Source organism: Colletotrichum tamarilloi, assembly GCF_030869305.1.
Source record: "Colletotrichum tamarilloi strain Tom-12 chromosome Unknown Scaffold_36.1, whole genome shotgun sequence".
Classification (NCBI taxonomy): Eukaryota; Fungi; Ascomycota; class Sordariomycetes; order Glomerellales; family Glomerellaceae; genus Colletotrichum; species Colletotrichum tamarilloi.
The window spans coordinates 309,284-335,400 of record NW_026849419.1 but is presented as its reverse complement, the minus strand read 5'-3'; the positions used below and the strand labels follow the sequence as shown (position 1 = coordinate 335,400).

At 53.9% G+C, this 26,117-nt stretch overlaps 11 protein-coding genes across 11 annotated transcripts; 8 read left to right on the top strand and 3 right to left on the bottom strand.

Moving 5' to 3' along the window:
* Positions 1-450: 450 nt before the first annotated feature.
* Positions 451-919, top strand: CTAM01_09370 (uncharacterized protein; the record flags this gene model as incomplete). The annotated part of the gene is made up of 2 exons (XM_060525389.1): positions 451-665; positions 853-919. 2 exons carry the CDS (start codon positions 451-453, stop codon positions 917-919), a joined length of 282 nt encoding a protein of 93 aa, XP_060380094.1.
* Positions 920-1,158: 239 nt separating this feature from the next.
* Positions 1,159-2,133, top strand: CTAM01_09369 (uncharacterized protein; the record flags this gene model as incomplete). The annotated part of the gene is made up of 1 exon (XM_060525388.1): positions 1,159-2,133. A coding segment is annotated over one exon (975 nt), but the record flags the coding sequence as incomplete, so codon positions are not given.
* Positions 2,134-2,151: 18 nt separating this feature from the next.
* CTAM01_09368 (uncharacterized protein) lies at positions 2,152-2,850 on the top strand (the record flags this gene model as incomplete). Its single annotated transcript, XM_060525387.1, has 1 exon — positions 2,152-2,850. The coding sequence occupies one exon, from the start codon at positions 2,152-2,154 to the stop codon at positions 2,848-2,850; it is 699 nt and encodes a 232-aa protein (XP_060380092.1).
* Positions 2,851-3,084: 234 nt separating this feature from the next.
* Positions 3,085-3,369, top strand: CTAM01_09367 (uncharacterized protein; the record flags this gene model as incomplete). The annotated part of the gene is made up of 1 exon (XM_060525386.1): positions 3,085-3,369. The coding sequence occupies one exon, from the start codon at positions 3,085-3,087 to the stop codon at positions 3,367-3,369; it is 285 nt and encodes a 94-aa protein (XP_060380091.1).
* A 1,020-nt stretch (positions 3,370-4,389) lies between these two features.
* On the top strand, positions 4,390-5,731 carry CTAM01_09366 (zinc-binding dehydrogenase; the record flags this gene model as incomplete). The annotated part of the gene is made up of 2 exons (XM_060525385.1): positions 4,390-4,592; positions 4,660-5,731. 2 exons carry the CDS (start codon positions 4,390-4,392, stop codon positions 5,729-5,731), a joined length of 1,275 nt encoding a protein of 424 aa, XP_060380090.1.
* Positions 5,732-12,915: 7,184 nt separating this feature from the next.
* On the top strand, positions 12,916-13,362 carry CTAM01_09365 (uncharacterized protein; the record flags this gene model as incomplete). The annotated part of the gene is made up of 1 exon (XM_060525384.1): positions 12,916-13,362. One exon carries the CDS (start codon positions 12,916-12,918, stop codon positions 13,360-13,362), a length of 447 nt encoding a protein of 148 aa, XP_060380089.1.
* Positions 13,363-13,440: 78 nt separating this feature from the next.
* CTAM01_09364 (uncharacterized protein) lies at positions 13,441-14,803 on the bottom strand (the record flags this gene model as incomplete). Its single annotated transcript, XM_060525383.1, has 4 exons — positions 13,441-13,636; positions 13,886-13,915; positions 14,418-14,694; positions 14,782-14,803. The coding sequence occupies 4 exons, from the start codon at positions 14,801-14,803 to the stop codon at positions 13,441-13,443; spliced, it is 525 nt and encodes a 174-aa protein (XP_060380088.1).
* Positions 14,804-16,926: 2,123 nt separating this feature from the next.
* On the top strand, positions 16,927-17,319 carry CTAM01_09363 (uncharacterized protein; the record flags this gene model as incomplete). The annotated part of the gene is made up of 1 exon (XM_060525382.1): positions 16,927-17,319. The coding sequence occupies one exon, from the start codon at positions 16,927-16,929 to the stop codon at positions 17,317-17,319; it is 393 nt and encodes a 130-aa protein (XP_060380087.1).
* Positions 17,320-20,580: 3,261 nt separating this feature from the next.
* On the top strand, positions 20,581-20,937 carry CTAM01_09362 (uncharacterized protein; the record flags this gene model as incomplete). Its single annotated transcript, XM_060525381.1, has 1 exon — positions 20,581-20,937. The coding sequence occupies one exon, from the start codon at positions 20,581-20,583 to the stop codon at positions 20,935-20,937; it is 357 nt and encodes a 118-aa protein (XP_060380086.1).
* Positions 20,938-23,646: 2,709 nt separating this feature from the next.
* On the bottom strand, positions 23,647-23,844 carry CTAM01_09361 (uncharacterized protein; the record flags this gene model as incomplete). The annotated part of the gene is made up of 1 exon (XM_060525380.1): positions 23,647-23,844. One exon carries the CDS (start codon positions 23,842-23,844, stop codon positions 23,647-23,649), a length of 198 nt encoding a protein of 65 aa, XP_060380085.1.
* Positions 23,845-24,733: 889 nt separating this feature from the next.
* Positions 24,734-25,183, bottom strand: CTAM01_09360 (uncharacterized protein; the record flags this gene model as incomplete). Its single annotated transcript, XM_060525379.1, has 1 exon — positions 24,734-25,183. One exon carries the CDS (start codon positions 25,181-25,183, stop codon positions 24,734-24,736), a length of 450 nt encoding a protein of 149 aa, XP_060380084.1.
* Positions 25,184-26,117: the final 934 nt, after the last annotated feature.

The following is a 26,117-nucleotide window of genomic DNA, read 5'->3' as shown; positions in this document are numbered from 1 at the left end:
GTCGATAATGCGAACTCTAAGATTACGTGTTGCACGTCGGGAAATATGCACTTAGGTAAGCAATGTTCATGCAGCAGGCAGTGGCATCCAACCTAAGGTAGGTAGGGGGTACCTAGCTGGGAGGGGCGATGGAGGAGGGGAAGGGACGGATGGGCATGACGGGCAAGATGCCACGGGCACTACTAACTTTTGTTGCCGCGGAAGGAAGAGAGATTGGAGAGGCAGGCACGTTTGGTGCATTGGAAATGGCAGGCAGTGGAGGCTGGCAGGCAGGCGCAATTGCAATTGTCAATGTCAGTGCCACTTCCAACTTTCACGTGGGCTCTCGGTCCCCGTTTTCGTCTTGTGCCTACCTAACGAGGTCAATCTTCGCACGGTTGGAAGAACGGACGTCTGTCTTATGTAAGTAAACAAGCAGAGTGCCAGAGCTATCCAGAATGGGGGGCACAGATGTTGGTAAAGGTCCAGCCCGGCGCCTCAATCTGGCATCTCAAACTGCCATCCCAGCAAGGCGGAATGCCAGGTTCAGGTCGCTTCCCGAAAAGATCAGAACACCAACCTGAAGCAATGGGGCTCCGGGGTTCATTCGTCAATGAGGGAGACTCGAAGGGAGCAGAAGAAGAAGAAGAAGAAGAAGAAGAAGAAAAGCGAAGGGGATCTACGGAGTATGCGTACTCCGTACGATGCGTGGAACAATCCGCAATTCTGCTTCGCGCGGACTTTGGTCACTCGGGGGCAGAGGCAGAGGAAAGAAAGAAAAAAAAAAGGAACAGCGGAAGAAAAGACGAAGACACCAAGTTGGCAGGCGCATCCTTGTCAGACGACCTCACTTGCGTACCCGGACACCTCTAGGGGCCCCAGGGTGAGTGCGACGCCATCCCACCCGTCGGGGAACGACCTGGCAGTTCTGGTTACCTGACAAACACGCAAAGTGCTGGACCCCTGCAGGACATCTCAAATCCAATCCAACCTATCCATCCATTCACCCATCCAGCCCAGTCCAACTGGACGAGCAGTCCAATCCCATTGCACAATCCCGCCATCTAACGCCCACGCCAGCACCAAGCAGCACCAAGCACCAAGCAGAAAAAGCACCGAGCAAGCAAAGGGAACGAACCAAGGGCAATCGTCCACCTCAGTCTACTGTCTAAGACTCCCCATCCAATTCAATTCCCATTTGACCCCCGACTTGCCGTTCCATTCTTCTACTCCACCGTCCCCGGGCCTTTCTTCCTCTCTTGGGCCTACTTTCTTTCTCACTCGCCGTCTCGTGTCGTTTCGTCTCTGGCCACTGCAGCTCCCCACGTCCTTGGAGCCCAACTCGATTCGACTTCAAGTAGAGCCAGCACCGCTATTTGTGCCCTCTCGATTTGCCCAAGACTTTTCAGTCTTCGCCCTCACTACTGCTCAGCCTATGGCTACGATTCAAGGCCAACTCAAACACCATCGTGGCTCGATACGACCGCCTTCAACCTCGTGGTACCGATACCTAGAGACCCAATTCGAATCCCAGCACGGCGGCTGTACATAGCCCGAACCTGCTGCACCAATTTACCTTACTCCGTACACTACCTTACCTGCTTCGTACTCCGTACTGCGAACCCTGCATTTATACGAGTACCTGGTACTGTACACTGCATCGCCTGTCCACCATTCCGCCTGCTCCTTCGTGCGCCACTGCACAAGACGAATACCCAATCTCGCTCTGAAGCATACCCTGCATGCTGCCCGTACCGTCACCAACCTCGACATTCACTCTCTCAGAACCCTTCACAATTCGGCTCCGTTTTCCCTACGAAATCCACCAGATCAGCGGATCCTTCCCTACGGATACCACTCCTCCCAGACTCTCTTACGTCGCACTCGCTCTCTTCTCGTCCACAACATCCACGCTGTCCCACCAGACCACAACCCGCACTCGCACTGGGTCCGATTCGACTCCCCCTGCTGCTCCGTACAACGACACACGCCACGGGCGAACCGCACACACTGCCTGTCACGCGTTCGTTTGTCGAGCTGGCTGCTGGCGGATCCTGCAATTGCCATTTGCAAACCTCGCCTTTCAAACGGACCCATCCTGGCCCAACCTCGCTTTTGCATCAACAAAGTCAATTGATGACACAAACCTTCTGATCCGCACCATCGCCCACCATGCCTTCCACCGGTTCTAAACGATTTGAGCTCCCCAAGCTGGACTTCAAGTTCGGCTCCTTGACCGAGGGAACCAACATCCCCCCGCCGCTCCCCAGCCCCGTCCAGGAGGTCCCCACGCCTCCCCAGACCCCGCGTGTGAGCGAAACCAAGGACTCCGGGTCCGCCGTCAAGGAAAAGGTCGAGAACAAGACAAATGGTCATACGGCAGCAGTCCCAGGCTCGCCCGCCACCACCAATGGTACGAAAGGATTCTCGGATGACACACCACTCTCTCCAGCAGCGTCAAGCAGACAAGGCAGCATCCGTCGTCTCTTCAGCCGGACATTACTGAACCAAGCATATGCAGAAGGCGAAACTCAGTCCGCCCACAATCGTCCCATGAGCCGTAGTCAAGGCAGCATCGTCGACGAGAAGAAATCGAAGCGAAGCAGTGGTTGGTTCAAGAGGTTGAGGACTAGCGAATCCTCCCCGCCACAAAAGCGATCCAGTGTCGTCTACGAGCACCCCAACGTCAGCGAGACCAGCAGCCAAACGCAAAGCAAGCCACAGATCCCTCAGTCGCAGGCACAGGCGCAGGCACCTCAGGTCCAAGGACCTCCGCCGCCCATGATCCCCGAGCTAAGCGCCCTCCAGGCCAGGCTGGACGTAGGGGACGGGGGCAGTCTTGGAGACGACTTATTCAAGAACATCAAATAATTACTGACTAGATGCGGACAAATTCCGATACTAGTTATGACTAATATCTACAGAGCTGCCGGTTTTTGGAGTCGGGAACCGGCTTCTTTGTCGAATGCGAAAGAGAAAAAAACCACCTTATATACGCCGACGAGCGAACGACCGAATCCGAGCGGATGCACCAATACGATTTCCTAGCGTTTTCTTCAAGTTGAACTTCATTTCGAGCCAGGGCTGGGAGACGAAGAGGCGGGGATGGAACGGAGCAGATGTGACAAGGAGCGGAGGCAAGATTGGAAGAAGTTATGCAAGATACCCAGCTCGCGCCGCGGGCTCATTCTGACATACGTTGTTTACACTTTCTTTGTTTTGTGTGTTTCTTTTCATCTCATTGCGCTGTCTGGGAGGTACAGGCACCATGGACCCCAAATCTCTTTTCCTTGCGGGCTTATTGGTCAAACCCTTTCCTACTTCTACGACTTACCTTCTAATGTACATGTTGATGTTTACGGGTTTGATGGAGAAGCTTGTAGGGGTTAAGAAACGGTGGCGAGGCTGACGACCGATGGAGGAACGAGAAACAACTCGAGCTCGCGTCAGCTTTCACAATGGCACGAGACAGTGTGCAACTATCAATTGGCGAAGATGCTTTGGGCTTAGCCACGATGGCTGAAAACGCCATATCACGGAGCAGTTGGCCAAGTGCATCCTGATGCCGCTGGTGCTTATGTGGCAACCGCAGCAGTAATAGAGACTACATTTTACCACCTACACTGAGGTTCGCCACGTTATGAATGGGTGAGAATATCAGTCGGCTTCGAAGGACCGACGCAACGAAGCGAACTTGGTGAGAAAAGAAGATGGTGACAGATGGACCCCGCGTCATCCGAACCTGACGCTATGGCCCCTTGAACACATCATGTGGCGAGAGGCTTGCATCTGCAGGTTGTTCTTAGCGCGCAGAAGAGCCTAGTAAGGCCATGGCTAGTTTTTTTCTGCTGGAGAACGATGCTGCAGCAAAGTAGATCGCTAGAACATGTCACAATGCATTCTCGACGGTCCGCTGGAAGCTCGCTTGTACCTGTGCGGAATAGCGTGCTGCCGGACCATCTGTCGTACACGACCATATCGTATTCCCCGTGGGTCCGTTGAATACCCGGAGCCGCCGCCGTTCATGTTTAGACACCCTAGACGGCGTGCCGCGTCCGTCCCTTTTGCCGGAGCTGTTGTGTGGCGGTGGGAAGCTCGAGCCAATCGCGGAAACGGCGGGGACCACCGCCCCTTTCCTGTGCGGCGTGCGGCGTGCACATCCCAGGGGACGGCGCTAGTGGGCTGATTCGTCCGTTGTAATGGAAGGAACCTGTGGACGTCATTGTGAGACGGAGCTCCAGCTACCGGTCGCCCGTTTGCCGAGCCAGAGCCGGGACCTGAAGCTTAGAGCTACGGTTTTTTTTTTTTTTGGTGTCCCGCGATTAAACGTCACTTTTCCACAACCACCACACTGCGTCATCGTGCCCAATTGCCGACTAACTGTTTACAATTGACACATCCAACACAACAATGGCGGCGAGCTTGCGCACAAATACTGCGACGACGGCGCTTCGGCCGCTGACCTCGGCGCTGCGACCGGCTGCCGGCCGAACGGCGGCGGCGCAGTACCTACTCCCCCGTGTTGCGCGACGATACAAGTCCGGTCCGTACGGGTATACCCAGGCCAAGGCGCTCGTGTTCTCCAAGGAGGGCGAGCCCAGCGACGTTTTGCAGTACGTAGTCCGCCTTATCACCCACCGTCCAAACGAATAGAGACAAAACTGACACTTACGAAAACAGACTACACACACACTCCATCTCCCCCTCGATCCCCTCCTCCGCCGTCCTCCTGCGCGCCCTCGCGGCCCCCATCAACCCGGCCGACATCAACACCATTCAGGGCACGTACGGCGCCAAACCCCCCTTTACGCAACTCATCGGCACGCCCGAACCCTCTGCGATTCCCGGAAACGAGGGCGTCTTCGAGGTCGTGTCCGTGGGATCCAAGGATTCCGGGCTGAGCAAGGGCGACTGGGTGATTCCCAACGCCAGCTCGTTCGGGACGTGGCGCACGCACGCTGTCGCTGAGGCGAAGGATGTGATGAAGGTTAGCAAGGAAGGGTTGACGCCTACGCAGGTTGCGACGGTTAGTGTGAACCCGTGTACGGCGTACCGGATTTTGAGGACGTACGGGCCGGGGGAGATTCGTGCGGGGAGCGATGGGGGCATGAAGGCTCTTGATCCGGGGAGTGGCGGGTGGTTTATTCAGAATGGGGCGAATAGCGGTGTTGGAAGGGCGGCGGTGCAACTGGGTAAGTTGTGGGGGTTGAGGAGTATCAACGTCGTTCGGGAAAGGGAGACGCCCGCCGAGACGGAAGCGTTGAAGGAGGAGCTGACGGGGTTGGGCGCCACCGTCGTGGTGACGGAGAAGGAGTTTCTGGCGAGGGAGTGGCGGGATCGGCTTGCGGAGCTGACCCGCGGAGGGAGGGAGCAGGTCGGGCTCGGGCTGAACTGCGTGGGCGGGAAATCGGCGACGGCGGTGGCGAGGAGTTTGGGGGAGAGCGGGACGATGGTTTCGTACGGCGGGATGGCGAGGCAGCCCGTCATGTTGCCTACGGGGTTGTTGATATTCAAGGATATCAGGTTTGTCGGGTTCTGGTTGAGTAAGTGGAACGAGAGGGATCCTACGGGGAGGAAGTTTGCGATTGAGGACGTGTTGGGGATGATTAGGGAGGGCAGGTTTAAAGATGTCCCTGTCGAAGAGGTTCCTTGGAGCTGGGGTACTGAGGAGGGGGTTTTGCAGAGTGCCGTTCAGGGGACGCTTGGTGGGTTTAGGAAGGGCAAGGGGGTTTTTGTTTTTGGGGAGACGTGAGAGGTGTGATGTGTTAACTGCTGAAGGATGAGGTCGTGTTGATAGAGGTGGGTGCGGTGTTGTAGGATATGAGATTAGAGACTGCAGATGCAGCCTGTATGACAAGTGGTCTTCCGTGAGAGGTACACCATGCGAATAGGTCTGGTCTTTTAGCATGGTGTCACTTTTGATATCTAAACGAAAGGTATCATGCTCTTGAGAGGATTGAATCCCACATACGGAACTTGTGCCCCTTGGACGTCGCCCAAATTCTTACATTATCCATAAGGTATTTATGATTTCAGCAGTCTTCAGCAGTTCGGAGTCCTCCCGTCTACGATGTTTGCATTTTCTGAGTGGCGGGATGTAGATTTTGTCTTGGACGCCGAGATGTTAATAGTACTGCCCGGAGACATGACGAGAATACCTATCGAAGTGATACACTGGATAGAAATTCTTGGTATGCTTTCATTCACGCACTCAAGCCACGACAGAATATGAGCGGGTTAGGTACATGTTTCACGGGCTTGAGTCTGAACAAATTGCAACTTTTTGACGTAAGGGATCTCCTCCTGCTCTGCGTCTCCTGGATAAGGACGTCGTCGTTGAAGATGGAGAAATAAAACCCACGCGTGTAAGATTCCTTACGGAGAGTCCCGGGGCATTGAGAAGATATAGCTGCGTCGGTGAAGCAAGTATTGTGTAGATTGTCTCCCTGGAATACACGGATACTCTTCATATACTAGAGTGGGCAGATGCCAGATATCCAGAGATCTTGTATAACACTTGCTGTCCTGTCTAGTTCTGGAGTCAAGCAAGTGTTCTGCCTAACTTTATAGCTATGACGACTATGAGTGGAAGCTTGCAGGTCGAAATCGACAGATCAGTCCCTCGATCAGGCATTAATTTAGTATGAATGGAATTTATCTCTTTCAAATCACTCGCTCGCTTAAGCGATATCAGACTGAGCAATCCTGAGAATACCATCTTTGACCGAGGCACTCTTCTCTCCCCGTTTCCAGGAATACTACAAGACGCGGGTACCACGAGACTCATTCACTTTGTCCCTCAGCTATGTATCATTATTCATCCAGTCACCCCCTACAATAGAAGTACAACGAACGCACGACACCCGAGAGAAAAGAGGCCTTCGCAATTACGACGCGGGCCTAGAGCGACGAGAGGACAGCTGGACATCGAGTAGAGTGGAGACAGTATACTAGTCGGAGGGACGAAGGCTGAAGAAGCCGCAACGGTGAATGAAACCCAGAGAGAGGCTGAACGTTTTCTATATTCACAATTACGTGCCGCCGCGGAGGACCGTTGAAGACAGGAGCACGACGTGGAAAGTCAAAGAAGAGGATTCGAAAGGCAAGGGTAGTGAACGATTAGAAACGGCCAATGATGATCGCAGATGATTCGATATTATTACAACATATCGGTTAGATTATGAAAGCAGGACGTTGATGTATCTTAGGTCGTCGTCAATTCTTGATCATTAATTACTGTTTCGGAAAAAGTGGCGTATAGGCAGCTCTGTTCGTAGTAGTCCGGGGGTCATATTGAAGTCACGTCTTTCGTTTGGCAACCTCTAGACTTCTGACGTCGGTACCACGTAGTATGTGAGATCCATCGTACCGAGAGTGTCAACGGCGACCGCAGCCGCCGGGATGCTGTATCCAAGCCCACAAGACCCTCACACTTCTGCGAACCAGCGTCCTCTCTCACGCTGGCATCCAACCTTATACTGTAATGGACTGTCCCTCTGAAGAGTGCTGGCCACGGAAGACAGTCATTAACACGAAAACGCTGGGTTATGATGAGCGGTCAGAATGGTGGTCTTCGACCGCGCGGATCCAGCAAGCTGCATATCGGGCAGCTCAGTAGAGAGCTCATTCCTTGCCCTCATGATTATGGAAACAAGAACATTTACGGCAACATGATAGCTATGTTGCCCTGGTCAACCTGCAACTAGGGAAACTTCATCACAGGCATGGTGTCCAAGTATAATCTTTTGCAACTCGGACGTTCTCAAGGCTCAGATAGTGCCCGAGTCGACGAACAGGACTTTAGAGCTCCAACACCAAGTACCGGTTCTCACGATGTATACTCTGGCAAATCTACTTCATTTCCTCGGAAGCAAGCTAGCAACTCGTTTTCATGTCTATAGGCTTTTGCCGAATTCTTCAACCTCTCTATTCTTTCTCTTCTCAACCCAATCCATGGGCCACTGCAACTCGCATCTCGCAAACAATCGCCGTATTCACCTCCCAAAAACCCAGACGCGTCTCTCGACCCTGCCAGGGACCCTGCCAAACGCGTCGCTTCGCCCCGCCCAAAGAACCACGAACCGCGTCGTCCCCCATGTCATCGTCACCTCACCGCCGACCAGGCCTCAACCTCGCCCCAAGAATGGCCCCAGGACCCCTTTTTTCCATGTCTCCTTTGACTCTCCAAAGCCCCCCAGCAAACTTCCTGCCCAGTGCCCACCTTAGAGTTCCCTCCCACCTCCCTGCCGCCTCTTCCCAATCTTTCCCCCCCGACTCCCGGGTCCCTGTTCACTTGTGTTTCTCCAACTCGAGCTCTCTCCTTTCTCTAGCGCGGGTCTTCCACCGCTTCGTACGGCGGCATGGAGGGGGCATGTTCCCTCCAGTCCTTCCATTGACGTAGAGTAGCATCGACACACATCGAGGTGTCATTGTCAACCGCGTGCGCCGCCCTCTCCACGCCGAAGAGGTTGCAGTCCTGGTTACCCGAACCGGGACTGTTCCACACAAATGGCTTTCTGCCCATCAAGGGTTTCAATAGCGTTCCCTCTGCTATAGGTACCTACATCCTATAGCTATAGGCTTGCCTCGAGTCTTCTCGAATAAGGTACCACTGGGTATTTACGAGGACCCAAGCCCGTTTCCACTTCCAATGAACCCTTTCACAAGATTTGGTGCCGGGTCATTCCCCAACGGGTCCAACGGCGGGACGCTTCTCGAACACCCAGGCCCCGGCGGCAGGTATGAAAAAATAGCTTTATCCCGGAGACTTGCTTTATCGAGACAGCAGTCGGGGATACTGGTGCATTCGTAGAGGATCAAGGGGGAAAAAGGCGCCCCCACGTGGAAATTGGAGAAAGAGAGAGTGAGGAGGAGTGCTCAGGCTGTGCCAGGTTTACGGCAGCTTTTTTGCTTGCTTGCCTTAAACCTTGCACCATGCTTTGGAGACCTCAATCCAGAACCGGCATGGATATCCATGCCAAGGGAAAAATACCACCCCAAATATTATTCCCTGAACGGCACCGGAGTCGAAACCTCGCGCTCTCCTCTCTCTCTTTTGTCTGTCGAGCACCTTGGGACCTGCTCGCATGGCCTCTAAATATAGTGGAATGATGCCTGTCGCCGATACCACTGCATGATGCAGGGGGAAGTTGCAACGGGGAAGTATCCACGGGTTTGCTTTCCAATCTTTCCAAAGACTCACCCTTTCTAAACCTCATTCGGTAGGAAAGCAAACGTGTCAGGGGGGGGGGGCCTGGAGCCTGCTGGTGCTCTTCAACGGCGGAGAATGGCGGCGGGTTTGAGTGGTTGAGTTCCATCCAACCGGCTGGTGGGATCTTGTATGGCCGGGGTGGTCTGGCCAGGAAGTTGGACGCGATGTCTCTGGACTGTCACTGCTACGCGCCTCCCCTGCTCAGATTGTGGATAACGTCAAGTTGAGGTCACGGAACATACCGTTCTGTGGGCATTGGGGCGATATGAGCAGTGCTAGTTGCGCGAGGTAGAGTGAAGCATGTTCAGTGAGGGCTTATTATGTTTGGGCTTTCGTGAACTTGACATTGATTTGGTTCAGCCATAGTGCTGCAGTAGAGGGTCGATGTGGAACGCCTCGAGGGGCGGTCATATCGTTCGTCTTCGTGGAAGATTCGTGCTCTCATGCCATGCTACCTACTATTAGTATCAGAGAAGATCCCATGTATGTAGATAAGGCGTCTGCTTCATGCAAATTTCAACTTTCATGTCCATGTCAGTAAATATCTGAGCCGTCTTACATCTCGACAGCAGAGTCCCTAGGTGAGGCCAGCCGCAAGAGTAGTCGATAAATGAAACATGGAGACATAGCCTCTTCTTGATGCCGGCCTTCACGTTACCAACTTTACTACTCTGAATTAACGTCTATGTAAGAGCTAATTGCAATGCTCGAGGGTTTGCAGGCTCAGTCATGTGATGAATCTTTTCATGTCCATCCCAAAAGCTCCAAACGCGTTGGAACCGTGACGAAGCTCGCCACGCGGTAAACACTTCAAGTGAAGCCAATATATCATCCGTTCCAACAAATTATCTCCATAACCAACTTTACCGCCCGCACTGCGTTGATGGTTTAAAGACCGGCCTAGACGCCGCGCGGCAGCGCCTTCAGGCGGTGAAGGCGAGTCTTGAGTCGTGATCCAGTGGAGGCGGTGAGTCGGTTCCGTCAAAGTTAACCGCCGCAACGTCCCAAAACCTACCCACCCAAAGAGCTTTTGAGACATGCGAGCATGCTCGCGGAGGCTGGCGTGGGTATCCGTATGCTTGCCAACATGGCATCGCATGAACGATTAGGAAAACGGGGGACGGGACCCATCTGGCCACGTCCCTTCCGAGCTCCCGCGCGAGACGTTCAAAATAAGAAAGCAAATGGACCAAAACACTCCGCAAACAGTCGAATTGTCTCGGACGGCTGTTATGGACTTTTCCCTGAGGCGAGTTGCCACTCCGCCAACGTCCGTATCGTGTCATGTGAAGGATTACACGCATGTGGCACCCGTAGGATATCGGTGAATGTCTGGAATATCTCATGGAGGCTGTCTCGCAGACAGAGTGTTGACCGAGACATATGCAAGATCCTCGTGATATTTGCCATAGTTTCAGGGCGCCGACGTAGTCGTTGCGAGGGTATACTTACTAGCAACAGAGGAGCACCTACATATTCAAGGCGCCATACTGCCTCCCGTTCACTCACCACATTTGAGGCTGGTTTTATGACATAGGGCCAGTTACGTTTGCTTCCCAAAATTTCATCATATTTCATTATATGTGAGGTCTATCGAATTCCATTTCCAAGTTATCAACCGGTATTTTTCGGAATGAAAACGTCTGGAGCTTGACAGGCTCGCCCTGAGTGATAGGCTGGCTACTATGAGCGGCCGAGACAGTTATTTCTGGGCGATCTTTGGAGATATCGTGCTGTGCCAGCTTGGCGGAGTCGATTGACAAGCACTTTGGCGGATATTCACACAAATCGTTTATTAACCATGCACCACGTGTTCGTCAGGGTCAAAAGAGCGCGCACAAATTCATGTTTAGACATTGTTCCTCAAGAAAATACTTGCCGTCACGAAGACCTCGCTGTATCCAGGCAGTCGGGCAATATAAAATAGTGGTGGCTGAAGACGAAAGGTCACGAGGCGTTGTGAAGACATGTCCTGATACGCCTTTTCTTTCGAGACGACTATGCGTAGCAGCTCGATATACGATGGTTAGTCGAATGCTGTCCGAGTCTGTGGATCTAGAGAACTTGACGTGAAGTCAAATTTGAGTCGAGTACATGGCTCAAATGGTTTGACAAACGTGACGTCGAACGAATGTCGTCAATTTTCAGGGTTGGCTCTAGAGTCTGGGAGCGGCGTGGCTTGCAAGGATTCGCGCGACCAATTCATGGAGGGACGAATGGCTCGGTACGAGGACTGCAGTCGTCTTGTGAATGGCTGCAAAGAGACACAGGGGGGAGGGAGGGACAAGGGCAGACAGTCCTGGTTCGTCCCCTCCCCTGATTCTTGCGGTCCTCCACCTCCCTGGCCGTGCAGCGCAGCCTGGTGCCGACAAGTCTTGTGGTGCCTGCAATGCGTGCGCACTGACATGCTGCACATCTCGAAGTTTCCGAATGTGCAGAAGGTCCACTGGGACGAAATGAGATTTAGAAGGACCATGAAAAGCCCCCGGTCTTCCTTTGCCGATAAAAGGCTCCACTTAGGGCCCCATCATATCCTGGCACACGCGTCAAGCGGCACAAATCCTGTCCAGTGAGTTGGAGACGATATGGAGAGGTCGAGCTGGCCGACAGCATCGCCACGAGCTGCTCCGCACCGTTGAGCCGAAGCGTGACGATACCGGAAGAGGCAATAGTTGCTAGCCGGGCTGGCCGCCGTTTTATGGCGTTGACTGGTGGAACTCCCGCTGGGCTGGCAACTAACGTGGCAGGAATGGCGTTGCAGAAAAACGTTGTGGCCGTTGACAGCTTTTGTCTATGATTATGAAGGGAATATCCATGTTTCTGGAATGCGCCAGCGTCGGCGAGGTTATGCTGATAGCATACGGATAGATGGACTTGTCATCGACTACGTGCCGCGTCCAAGGGGGTGCAGTGCCTCTGGCGTGATTGGAGGGGCCGCCGGGCCCTGAGCATTGTTGCGCTTCTGTGGATCTTTGATGGCACTGTGACCTGTGTGGGTAGTAATCCGAACGCCCGCTCGCGACGCTAGTGGTGTTCGCTCTTCCTGCAATGTTTCTTGTGACGGCGTTGCCGTGGTATGATGAGCAAGGAAATTGCAATTCCCGAGACGATGAGGGACAGAAGTCCGCTGCCTGACATGTCACCGTCGACATACTGCGTAGACTGCGGTCAGCGTCAGATGCGGTCGCTGGCAGGAATGGATACACAAGTGCCTCGAACGTGGAGATTGACGTTGAAAGAATGTTTAGACGTTGCCAAATGTTGCAGCATACCCGCAAGGCTCGAGTTGGCCCTTGGGATACTGGGATTCCTAGGCCCGTATGCCCTGTGAGCGGGTACGCGACCAGGTAGCTCCTAGAGCTCAGGGTAGCTTAAGAGCCACCAGGGTCATCATCCTCCCCCAGCTTGTCGAGTTGGAGGTCGGTGAGCGTTCCTTCACGTTCTCTAGGCTGGTGGTGACTTCATTCCAAGTGTCTGGCTGAGCCGGGGAGGACATCAAACTTGTCCGCGTCGTAATAACAACCGTATGAGGACCGATACCTAGTCCGTTTAAGCTCAATATTCAGGAAACCCGTTCGCCTTGACAATGTCAAGTGAGACCCGTTTCGCTCAAGCTTCGCGGGGTCTGCCAGGCTTGCCAGGTTTCTCTGGGCTGTCAGCGACGTTGGAGAAGCCGGCCCTGGTCTAGCCTGGTGCTCCCTCTTCACCGTCCAAACGGGTAGCCCATGCCGGACGGCGCCCCTTGGACGCCCACCCGCAGCAGCCACGCCCACTTCCCAGGCGTGCCAGTGTGCCCACAAATTGGCCCGCAACACCCCTGGCCAGTACCAATGGCCCCAGCCCAAGGACGCAGTGGCAAGACCGGTTTCGCGCCACTCGGCTGGGTTGAGAAGACGGCTGGGGCGCGGGTAGGGAGTTCCCTGACCGACTGTTTAGCGACCACCAAGGCGGAGCCCAAGACATTATGTGGCGCTGGATGGAGAGAGACGAAGAAATTGCAGGTCAGGTACGGACGACTGAGCGTTCTTTGTACCGCCAACGACACCCCCACCACAGCGACTTTTGGCAACGTTGGCGGTCCAAAGATGGACTTCATGATGCTAGGAATCGCTTCCACAATCGTGTCTCGGCTGTGGCTTGTTGTCGTGTCGAGGCTCTGGTGGACGGCTTGACGGAAGAGTATTATCGTGGTAATAGGTAATCTTAAGTGTAATTCCACCGTTCCTTCGGTATAGCTCCGACAAGGACCGCTACGGGTCGTCCCAGGCGGGATGCCAAATTCTCCGACATGACCAGGCAATGTTGATGTCGAAAGCGACAATCACAATAGGGTTGAGATGTCGAAGACTGCTTGTGCGACATAGCTGTTGAGGATACAAGACACCTACAGCCGGGGGAGCAGGGCTGTTCATCCAGGTGTAAAGCCCCGGGTCGAAGGACAGTGTACTGTGTAGGTATATCCGTCTTTGTCTGTGTTTTCGGATCTACACAGTAAGAAGCGTTGGCTGTCAAGCGTATCCCGTCATTGAACGCCTCCAAGTGCGTGCTGTGTAGGTAGGGAGACCGGATCTGAGTGAGGTGTTGCTACTCTATTACGCAGTGTCACGAATGGAAGGAAAGCTACGAACCTAAGGCATCATCTAAGGCTTAGATACCTTACCTTACCTGCCTGACCCTCAGAAGGAAAGGACGCACCTGCCTTCCTCTCTAGGCAGGACATGGGATCTGGAAGGAAGATAGCAACTGGTCTTTCTACCTGAAGAGGAAGTCGCGATTTTGCGACGAGATGGATTGACAGGCGCGCCTTCCATCCATACGAACATGGAACGCACCAGCCTCGTCCTCAGCCACAATGGGGCCTCCTTGTCTTTCACCCTGTCACCACCGCCCAACTTCCAACTTCAAGTACCAAAAATCAAGCACGCCAGCGCTGCAGCCATGCCATAAGATTCCCGTCGAATACATTCCATGACAACCGGATGACATTGAGTCAAATGTCAAGGCCTGACTGGATGGATCTTTGACAAACATTGAGCACGCAGGGACGTTGTCTGCATGCATATGCACCCTCCATACGAGCGCACCCTACTCATAGTCTCATACACTACGGAGTAACTCGGTAGTATTCGCATCCCCACCCATTTCCACCAGCCCGCACATCGTCTGTATCTTGCCTGCTGCATCTGGTCTTCGCAGTTCGTCCTTTCCGCTAAACTTCGATCGTCACATCACACTATATTCGACGAAGCCCGATGGAGGTTGGGACGAGTCGACAAACTCGCCTCTGGCATTGAGAAACCAAAACAGCCATGCATATGGGGGCTGGAGGCGCTGTTGGGAAAAAGCAAGCAGACGGTTAGCCAGAGCCACAAGATTGAGCTCGGTTGCAACAAACCACCAATAACGTGTCGAGCCTGGCGAGGACCCAGCTCCGATTGTGTTTGACGTTGGGCTTCCGCCATCGTCTTCAGAGGTGACGCCCGTCCCTTTCGCTTTCGCTCCCTCTTCGGGCCCCGTCAGGATTCAGGTTTCCATAGAGGAATACCCGGGAGACTTCCGCGGCGCGGCATCCGTCCGAACTTCCAACTCACTGCCATCGGACTCTTGGTCCATCTTCTACAAGTTATATGGGATACGAAGAGCGTCCAACTAAAGATTTGCACAATTTTTGATGTCAAGAAACGAGATTTTGTCCTCCGCATTCTTTCGCATTGTATCAGACGCCGTGCTGAAGAGACCACAATACGGGAGCTTATAAATAGACCCTGCTGTTGAGGAAGAACGGGACGCCAGACTTTGGGCTGGGTAGGATGATTCAAATCCCAGCGTTCGAGGCACAAAAATAGGTGCACTGGACTGACTGCCCATCTCTTGATGCAGATGCAACCATCAAACGCAGACAGACCAGTTACGAGAAGCTACGTACCTCGACGTTGATGGGTGGCACAGGAGGGAAATGGAGGAATTTGCACAAACAGCCAAACCAATCGCGACCGACCCGACGCAACTCAGCAGAGTCTATCCCAAGTTGGGACAATGTGTCTTTGTTGCCGGCATCACATTCTGTCGCCTCGAGGAGTATCGACATTCATTCACTAGCCACTTCCAGGAAGCCCTGTTTCTTCAGGAGGCCTTCGCCTACGGCAGACACATGAGGCATCTCATTTTTCAACCCTAGTGCGAGACAGAGAGAAAACCCCGATACCGAGGGGATGACGGTTACGCGCTCAAGCAATGTGGCTGGAACAAAGTCGATCTCCGGCCTTTCTATGTACCCCGTACACCGCCGCCGCCGCCGCCGCCGCCGCAACAGAGTTCCTGGCACATTAATATGCGTACATCGGTCACAAGCTCCCATCAGCATCAGCGACTGATCAAACTGGGAGGCCGCAGGCGGCATTACGTACGTCCAATTTAAACGTCGGCCTGGCGTCGAACCGTCTGAAGCCAGACTGATTTCGCCGTGACCGAGAAGGAAGAATAGTCAACGATGCACCCCGTATGCGTGGGTGACGAAAGAACCTTTACCCGAAGTGCAACGTTTCCCGCACCCAACGACTCGCCCACAGCTTCTCGAACCTAGCTATGCCCCAATTGAGAGCGTGGCCGATATGAATGAGCGACCCAATACTGGGCTACCAAATTTCACTAATATCGAAGCGGAAACGCTTGGCAACACTGACAGAGACTGTGCGTCTTCCTGGCCCGATGGCTTTCACGGACATTTCGAAGTCCGCCCCCAAACTTCTCAGCCTGTCACTGGCGCCGCCCACTCCCGTATTCATATACTGCCGTGGCCGATCGCTTATTGGGTTTCCGCCGCGTGTCGGTAGAAGGCTTCGCCTCAACGCTGATTGGTCCAGCGTCACCGCCTCCAGGACTTTGCAGCAGGTTTCCTTCATCCAACGCTAGTTTGGTAAGTGCCCAATATGCCACGGGGCGTGCTGAGGTGCCCTCTCGCTGGTACCTATGGTTTTGTGAAGCTGCAATTAGGTTTGCCGTACTTGCTGGACTATCTTTATTAGCAAAGACTTATTCTAGCAGCATCTCGCAGTGGCGTTCTCTAGTAGACCTACTTGGAGGATCGAGTTTTCAAGAAGCTGTCCGGATGACACTAGCAGCCAGTTGCGCGGCGCGGCGAATTCCGTCGGCATTGCGACGCTAGTTTTTCGCTTTAGAACATGCTCTGGTCCTCGAGTGGGCCATCTCTGCTGCTATCAGTCAGAACTCGATTCATTGATCAGCAGTAAAAAGACGAGTTGTTTGCTACCCAAGCACTCAAGCAAGCCAAGGTTCGAAAAGTAATTGTCTTGGGCGGCGTTCCCAAGTTGCAGCACGCTATGTTAGCTGGCCCCGCTATCTCCTGTCAGTTTTCGAACCGGCTCACGAACCGTTGGGCCTGCAGACAAACCCAGTCCCTGTATCCGTTCCCGTACCTGGCGCGCCTGGATACTCCAAGACTTTGAACCACCAAGTGGGCCAGAACACAAACCGGCTTAAAGGGGCATTTGGCGCGTCCCGTCACCCCCCTACCATGCCCATAGACTCGACTCTACGGATACGGATAGCAAATCTTTGCACGGGATATCTGCACCATTTCGGAGCAAATTTACTACCAAGAGACATTATGCTCGCATCGAGTAGCCTGTATGGATAGGCTGTAGCTCCATGCGAATACCGACAACATGAGCTAGTGCGCTTGCTCGTGTTAGGAACTTCCCTAGACACGGCACAGCATGGCGGGCCGGTTGGCTAGGATTCAAGCCCGAAGCAATGCAGAAGCTATCCTCACTGCGGCTGGGGTCTCTCTCCTCCAGGACCATGGGATAGCTGCCGCCGGGTACCCTGACACCCTGAGAATCAGGCCAACGGGCATGGGATGGATGGTGGGATGGTGCCGTTCAGACCCGGTCAACGCGGTGAACATCTATGTACTGTACAAGCCCCCGCCCTGGCTTGCCAGCCTGGGTTCCCGACTGGCGCGCCTGCCAGGGCATGGAGAACCAGCAGAGTGGCTCAGATATGGTTATGGGCAGGTCAGAATATCTGCTCAAAGGGAAGAGGACATTGGATCACATTCGCAGCAATCAAATGTGCTTCAGGCAACTGTGCGCATTCACACATTATGATCATGTCATGGTGCAAGGCTCTCCCTCGGCTTTGGCGACCTCTATTGGCGGTATCTCGGGGAAAAGAGATACATGTCCAGTTGCGATTGCAGTGTTACCGCCACACCAGCCACTTTGGCTAGGGACGCATGGAGCAAACAGAAGTGACTGTAAGATACACCATAACGTTGACAAATTCATTTGCGCTGCACCCTCAGAACATGGGAAAATCGTCATCGTGCCTCAAGCCTGTCGAAAAGAAAAGGGAGTTGGATGTGCAGGCGCAAACATTAGCTGTGCCTCTACCAGAGCTGAGTACTTTGCGTCATAGACCGGAAGACACGGCCGGATGCTCCATGGCAACGTTGAAATGCGACAAAGTGCGAATGAGACGTAGGTGCTTCGGCCAGTATGAAGCAATGACATGAATTCAAAGATATGAGGTCGAAGACAACCCTGGCAGCCTTAGCTCTGGCAACCTTGTGCGTCCATGTTCGCAACCCCCCGCTTGGCAACAGCATCTCCACGTGCTTGGGGCATGGTCCAGTTCCATCGTGACTTCTTAATCCTGGCAGCCTTGAGGTGAGCAACCACCCACGATCGTGTGTGCCCGCAGCTCGTAGGTAGCCCAGTACTCCGTACACACAGGAAGGCGAGGTAAGGTATGGATGTACCTTCCCACGCTTCTTTCCCTTCCAGGTTGCCTGGTGTTGCCCTATGGAGAGTATCCCCTACTTCCTACCTACTCTTGTAAGGTACTGAATGGGTAGGTAGCTTCCGCCTCCAGGCTCCTGGCTCGTGAGATGCATCGTCCTGCCTTGTCTCCCGTTGCCTGCCTTTACCATCGCGCCTCTGCTTCCCTGCCCTGTCTTCCCGCTGACCCCCGTCCCTTTCCCTGCACGACAACCTTATAACGATTAGTCTGACCAACGTCACTCCAACTTCAATGTCAATCTCGAACTCAACGACGCCATCGTCATCATCATCATCACTTTCACCATCGGCATCACCATCACCATCATCGCCCTCATCGCCATCACCACCGCCGACGCCAGCAGTTTATTGCTCCCGCATGTCAACACGTGGCAGCGGTAGCCGTTCTCTTGCGACGCTGTCTTCACCACCTTGACGGCATCGCGAGAATCCGGTCTCCTCGTCTTGTTAGCGAGGCTATCCTCAAACACTATGGCAGCACCAACAAGTCGCCGTCTAAACTTTGTTCGCCCCGGCCGACAGTTCGAGCTCGTCATAGTCTCGTCGCATATCTGTCTTCTCATACCAGTACAACACACAACAACAAGCAAGACATATCCCTGGACTGACTTGGCCTGCACTCTTCTTCTTCCTCTCCTTCTAGACGAGTCGAGACGAAACGGAAAGAAGGACGACCCGACGAGCCACTTCTGCTACTGAAACATAGCTTGTTGGTCTCCAGGCTAGGTCTCCAGGTGACCTCGACTCGATTTCTCCACACACCATTCCCTAGTGTGAGTCGTGCTGTTTCTCTCCCAAGTTACAGCTCCAGACGGCGCCATGGCGTCCCCTCCCACACTTCAGATTCTACCGTGGCCCCGTTACCTATCTAAGTAGTCTCGTTCTCTAGAACTCGTCTACCCTGATGCTTGTCATGAGCCATCTCACGCCACCCACGCAATATTCTCGAGACGTTCCGTCTGCTTCGCTAGCCGCCCGTCTTTGATGTTGCGCAATATGAGCTGGCAGATCGATGTGGGCGGGCCCTAGCGAAATGTGGCATGTCAACGAGGAAGCGGACTGGAGGAGCGCACGCCAAAATCGCGCCTTTTCTGACCGATGTCACCCCTCCGCTACTTCGCGATTCATCCAACATGGAACAATGCTCCCCCCTCAGCTTGCGTCTAGTCCTCCAGCCACTAGGTATTGTACACTGCTCCTCCTGGAATTGTCCAAATCCAGCGGACATCCCCGTTGTACCTGTCCACCTCTCGCAATTTATTTTGGGAAGGTCAATACGATGTTGATTATGACAATCGTGTAGCAGGCAAGAAATCAAACCCAAGACTCCCACCATTATCCCTGCGCGCTTTGTGTCGCCAACTCAAGATTCTACAGCAATTCATCCCATCCAATTTGCCGGTCACATTCTCGAACACTAGCTGTCCAACGTCTGCGCGGCCTGCAACCAGGGAGGTCCCCAGCTATCTAGTGTAATGGCGAATAGACCCTCAAGGGGGGGAAGAGAGACCGCGCATACAACTACACACCTCTGTGGCTGTACAGTGTGACTGCGACCTGAGAACCCAAGAGTCCGGGCCGCCTCGCAGATATAGCAACAAGATCAGACAAGACATTGCCACAAACGCGGCAGATGGATGCAGAATATTGCACACAGCGCGTATTGCATCCAATCAGTCGTGAAAAAAGCGGCGCCTTTTTTACATCGTACTTGATGCATAATCGAACTTGACCCTGTGACACCAAGCATTCTGGACAGTCACCGAAGGAGCATTTCAAGCCAGTCGCTCTATTGGTCTTTGGAAGCTACTTACGTTCCAACTCGACCAGAACCGAAACGGCTTGAGAATACTGTCTCTCGGAGCCGCCGTTACTTAGATCCAAACTGTGCGTTCTATGGAATAGTCGTCGTGTCGCGATTCAGCAACGTTTTCCTGCGCACACTCCAAGGCAGCACATCAAGCAATAGTACGAGAAGTCCGAGCAACCTCGTGGTTCTTTGAGGTTGGCACCGTTTCTGACCCCCTTGCCTCCCGCTCAACCCCCAACCCCAAAAGCCCAGGGTGAGACGTTCGGGTCGACTAGGCATTTTCGTGTGTGGGCAAGGGTCGTTCAATGCTAACCGTGACCGGTGTTTTTTGACAGGCAACGGTCCACCAAACTACCTTGAGGTAGTACTTTGCTTACCTTGGTCATACCGTCCCTTTCCTCGTAAGGAGCAGGGTATTTCAGGCTTCTAGATCTGGCTCAGAAGCGCAGCCATTCCCCCGGACGGCTTCGACGTTGAAGCCACCTTAGGCTACCTTAGCAAGGTCGCAAACTAATACTGACATCGCCACTTCAGCTATGGATGCCGAAGAAGCTTATTCTCATAGACTCATGGTAAGTGAGCCACCGCCTGTCCACGGGGCGCCTGCCAACTCCCACCCTGGCTCTTCTTGGCTGGCTGACAGGCATCTCGGATCCTATGTACATAGATATCGATGGACCTCCGTACTCTTTCCACCCACCCGTATTCATACTGTGGGTGTCCGTCAGGGTGTATTTCCCGCTGTTGGAGCGGTGAGGATGAACTTCGGTCTAGGCTCTGCACATCACGTCGATATTCTTCAGCATTTCGCTCCTTTGGCCTGTCTCGTTAGGTATTGCGTACCCTCCCACCGGGGGACCGGTTCCGTCCACACCTCTCTTCTCGCTGGCTCCCCTTACACCTGCCCACCCGATTCATTTAGCCGGGATTCTTTCGTCACATTTCTCTTGGGGGGGCTGCGGTATCATCCAATAGTCGTCCTCTGGACGCAGCCCATCACACCCCAGCTTCTCCTTAATCAATGTGCCGAGTGGCCAACTGAAGGGACGTCGACCTACTTGGGAATTGGCGTTATCGCTGGTCCTATTTTTTGCTCTTTTTTCTTATTCCTCTGAGGACCCGTTGCCAATCACTCGAGTCTCCCTGGCTCTGCCTAAATATCCGGCATTCTCTCCATGACGCCGTCTGCCTCTTGACTCTGCTTTCCCTTGCTTTACCCGTCCTTCCACACGCCTCCCAGTCACACCCAGCAAGCCGTTCGTTCCTCGCAGTGCCTGACAAGCGTCTTAGCTACCCTACGCTATTTCTTCAGGGTCCGTGTTGCGTCATAAATCAGCTTGAGCCACTCCTCAGCACGAGAAACCCCTGACCAGGCATTTCACAAAAGCACACTCCAAGTAGGTTCCCCAGTTGCTTGACAGTTGTACGTTTTGGTTCCCCTTGCGAGAGGGACAGACGCCGTTGCCAGCGCCTGTGGCCTTTGCAAGGCTGGCCTGCATGAACTAATTCAGAATACAGGTAGAACAACGACGCACAAGTCAGGTCCCCCAGTAGCGGGACACAGCAAGGCCTGCATACGCATCCCAGATTTCGTTCGCACGGCCCCGGCGAACAACGTTCGACCAGCTCCCTGGTCCATCCCCGGAGAATTGGGAGCCCGTCACACACCACCCAAACAGACCGAGCCAGCGTTGAGGCATAGCTCCATTTGAGCAGGGAAGCAGACACACTAATCAAGCCCTCCTACGGATACGCTACCTACCGTCAGAAGGACTAGAAGAACCATCGACTTCTTCCTCGGGAGCCCGCTGTCAGAGCCTTCTTCTCCCGCATTCGTTCCAGGTCAGGACACCCACGCAGCGCCAGCCTCAAATTCCGTGCATTACTGGGTTGCCCTCCCCTGCACAAGTGTACACTACACACACACACACACAGACACTCACATACGCACACTTATACTCGCACACACACACACACACACACACACTCACACACACTATAAGCAGACGCTGCAGAACCATCAGAATCCACTTGTAACCCTCGTTCAGCCAGCCTTATCCAGATACAGGCGCAGACACTCCCCCGTCATTGCTCGTCAACGCGTTTCTAACACGTCCAACTCTCCATCCAAAAGGTTCGTGATTTTTCGTCTTTAATCTCCGTCTTTTCTTTGCTTCCCGTGCTCCCCGCCGCGTATCGAATCTTGTTCAGCCTTTACGAATAGTCGTATTTCCGATGGGCTCCGAAATTGCATTTCGAGATGCATCATCTGAAGGCGTTGCTGTTCGGCGCCTATCCGTATGGGGCTTACACTACGCCCAAGCGCGTCTTTGTTTCAATTTCGGTAACGTCCCATGTTGCAGTCTGCGCATGAACATGGCCTGCACGACTCATCGCATCCCCCTTGGGCCTCTCTCCTTGTGTGATTGCCGTCAGGGGGGGAGGGTCACCATTTTATTGGGGCCCTCTTGGGACCCGGTCGCGTGTTCTTGACGCGGTCGCATGAATTTGCTCCGATCAAAGTTGGGAAAACAAAACACTTAAGATGCTGACTTGAGTCGATTTGCAGCAAGCTGGGATATCTTTGTTTCACAACGTCGCCAACCTCGGACACACCTGCCCAAGATCACGGGTTCAATCTTTGCTCAACTTACGCCCGCACCAGCAACGAACTGAAGTACACGGAACGCAGCGATCGCGACATTTAGACCAGTCTACCTAAGCACAAAAAAAAGTGAGTACGTACGCGAACAACAGGCATCTCCCAGTCGATTTCTTGCCAGCAAAGCGCTGGCCAACCTCCCTTTCTTGCCACGGATATTCCTGTTTCCTTGCCCACGCGTCCATCAGCCGTGATGACTTGATGGAAAAACCTTGCACCAAGAGGTGCGGGGAATTCAGCGAAGGTTGGGCATCAGGATGGGCCATCTCTCGGCGATCTCACCTCATGCCAGCCTGGCTGGTAAGGGACATCGAACATCCCCGTTGGGATGAATTGGAGTCTGTTCTGATTCCAGGGAGGCCTGGAAGAGCCTGGTTCAAGGTTCATTAGCTACAGATGACAGATGGCTAACCAAGACGCACAGAAACATCAATATCAACTCATGACTGTCAGAGCCATGGCGCAGAACAGGCAGCCCTCGGGTGGCTACAAGCAGGAGCCTGATCACGTAAGTCACGCCTTTTCCATTATTCTACAAACCTTTCCGTTTGGTTGTCATGTTACCGAAAGAAGTCGTTCTCCTTTGCTTTCCCCCTTGTCCCCATTTCAATTACTCAAGTTCGTTGGTCGCGCATAAGGGTGTCTGCCTCAGCTTGAACGCTTGCTGGCCCTAGCTGCCGGAAGACTCGTCACTCGGCTACATGCTTGGACGGCGAGTCGTGACAGGCGGTCCCCACGGACCTCGACTGAAGCTCTCAAGCGGGAGTTGCAGAAGAGGTCAAACATGGATAGGGTTTGAGCTACGCGCACAGTTGGCGTCGGCAAGATGAGTTTCCTGGGATTCCCGTGGCTTCCAGAAGATGGCAACGCTGTCGCAAGCTTGACCAGGTCAGGAATCCAAAAAGTCTGTGAGATTGGCAGGGTGGCTCCTGTTTCACCAATGACCGGGGCCGTCGCAGGCTCCATTTGCATGAGTGGGACCTCCCGACCAGTGTACTACGACGCTATTCCCTTTTGCACCACTTTGATTTTATTTTATCTTGAATTTTCATTTTCGCTCGTCGAAGTTGGGGGAGAGGAAAGTTGGAGAGAGGGTGAGGGGACAGGCGTGGGCAGCCAGACCAAACCAGCCGGGGTTGGGCAGGGCAGGGCAGGGTGAGTGCTACCCAACCTGGTTCAAGCTCCGGGAGGCTGGGTGAACATTGGATACCTTGGGAAAGCTCCCAGAGACACGTTCGTGGTTCTGCCCTCTACGGAGTACGGTCGAGTCTTCGCGCGCCGTTGACCGGGGTCTCACGCGGAGGTGCAGCCTGTTGCCTCTCTGGCGCGCACCCCTTGCGAGCCGCAGCAATCGCGACATTCCTCTTGTTGCTGGCTTTTGGATTTGCGTTGTCTGTCTGTATCACTATGTTTCCTCATGTTGTTCGTCGTCTTCCCTCTCACGCTGAATGGAGGTGGTGGTGACAAGGCGAGACTCGATGGCGCAGGCACCAAGCCAAGAGGTGGCTGGTTCGTTGGAAATGAGGGACACCACGCAGGGCAAAACGGCGGCCAACGGCTTCCCGGGCCTGTCTAGATGCCTAGTGTTGTCTCGAGCACAACGGGTACCGACCTTTCAGCTTTTTAAGCCTTAGTGAGGTTGAGCTACGCTATGGGACGCGCGAAAGAAAGCGTGTACTTTGTGCGCCTCCCCCTCGTTACTGTCCTCTTCCTTGGGCCCGTTTTCCCGACTACCTACCTACCCACTCACGTGGACTTTGAAGACGGGAGTGTCACGAGCTCCTTCTTGTCATAATGTACACGTCAGAGCGAGGAGAAAAAGAAAAGAGATTCCACAAGCTAGCCGAAAGAAATCGGCTGAAGGAAGAGCTCATTCTAGGTGATGAGCTCTGTCTGTGGATGTACGGCAACCACACTCGAGTCGAGGTATTCGTAGTGGTGTACTGCTCTGACGGGCCTTTCCCTGGCAAAAGCAAGATGAAGATGAGGTGACGATTGTGGAGATCTGGAGGCGTCCGGGTGGGGTGCACTCATCCTCTATCTCCCTCTCTCTCTTTTGCTCTGCGACACACGTTCTTGGTGGGGGCTGCCATCAGCTTTCCCCAATGACGGGTGGCTGAGCAATTGGGAGGGGGGGGGGCAATGGGGGGTCGGTGCTGACCTAGCCGATGCATTCATCACTCTGTTCGTTTGCCAGAATGATTCGGAATCGGCTGCTGTTGGAGGGAACATCTGCGCGAGTTCTGAGTTCACTCTCCCCCATCGATTGCGCATTGATAGGGGGCGGAAATCGGGAATCTGGTGGATGATTGGCAAGAGAGGCAACGTCTGTCATCGCCGGTTGTTCTTGTTTCGACCCGCGCGCCGGCAAGGAGGAGAAGATGGGCAAAAGGCCTGCAGACCACAGTACAATCGTTTGCCATTATTCCCACCAGGGGGCAAGGGCGGCGAGGGTGACTTGTGCTGCCGCTAGTTGTGGAGAGTCCAAACCAACGTTGAACGACGAGGGTGAAGACAGCCAGAACGCGTCCCCCGTCATCTTCTCTGAGCTGGTTTTGGGGGACGAAACGAACGTATCGATGACCTCGGGGCAGGCTTGTCAGGCGCCTGTTGCAGCGAGTACTGAGTACGGCGCTCCCGCAGTGCTGGGCAAGCAGAGCTCCGGGTTCCTGGTTGTGCCTGGGACGTGGGTGATACATGGGCCAGCGGCAAGGTCTCAAGTGCCAGTGCGAGTGCCATGCCCATATGCCCACCACCTCACTCCATTCTAGATGCCAGCAGCGCATTAGCAGCAGCAGGCATTCGAAGCCGGACCAGGAGGCCAGGAACGGTCAAGCAGCAAACGCGGGGGGAACATGCCAACGACAGCGCGGGAGTGACTGTGCCAGGGCTCCCACACAAGCCGGGTCTCCGCAGGCACATTTTCCCAGGGCCGTTACAGAGAGTACTTACTTACCTACTTCTCTTCCCTCGTCTCTCTTTCTCTCACACACAGACTGTCTCCGCCTCATGGGTTCCCACACCGCCTTGCGCCAAACAAGTGCAAGATGTTGCCAGGACCGGGGGTGAGGACAGGGTGAGGAGGGAACCCGGGAATTGAAAGTGGGAAGCCTCTTTTTTGGGGGTCGGTGGCTGGAAAAAAGGTACGACCAGGGGGGCCAGGCAAGCAAAGTTGCAGACGCCATGCTTCTGGAGTCGTGTTTTTCACAGTTGCGGTCTGTCGCCCTAGTGGATGAGAGACTATGGTCCTTTGAGAAAGAGATGAGAGATGAGTGAAAAATCATCACACAAGAGAGAGAGAGAGAAAGTACTGCGGTACACACGAGAAAAATAGAGACTTGAGAGAGAGTGAGAGAGAGAGAAAGCAAGATTGAGGGCCCGCGGCGGCATCCCGGTAGTATGCTGGTCTGCTGGCTAGCCCCGGATGAGAGATGCCTGATTGGGTAGTTGACCCTGCCCGGCCCTGCAAGCGCGTGCCGCCATTGGCCATTTAATCTACAATGCAAGAGACCCCTGTCACGTTTCTTCCATGCGCTGTCCCATACACCCTATTCAGCACTCGCACGCCCCTCTATCTATTTCCACTCCACCTACACCCCACCTGCACCTTTTTATTCCTCTTTTCTTTTTTTT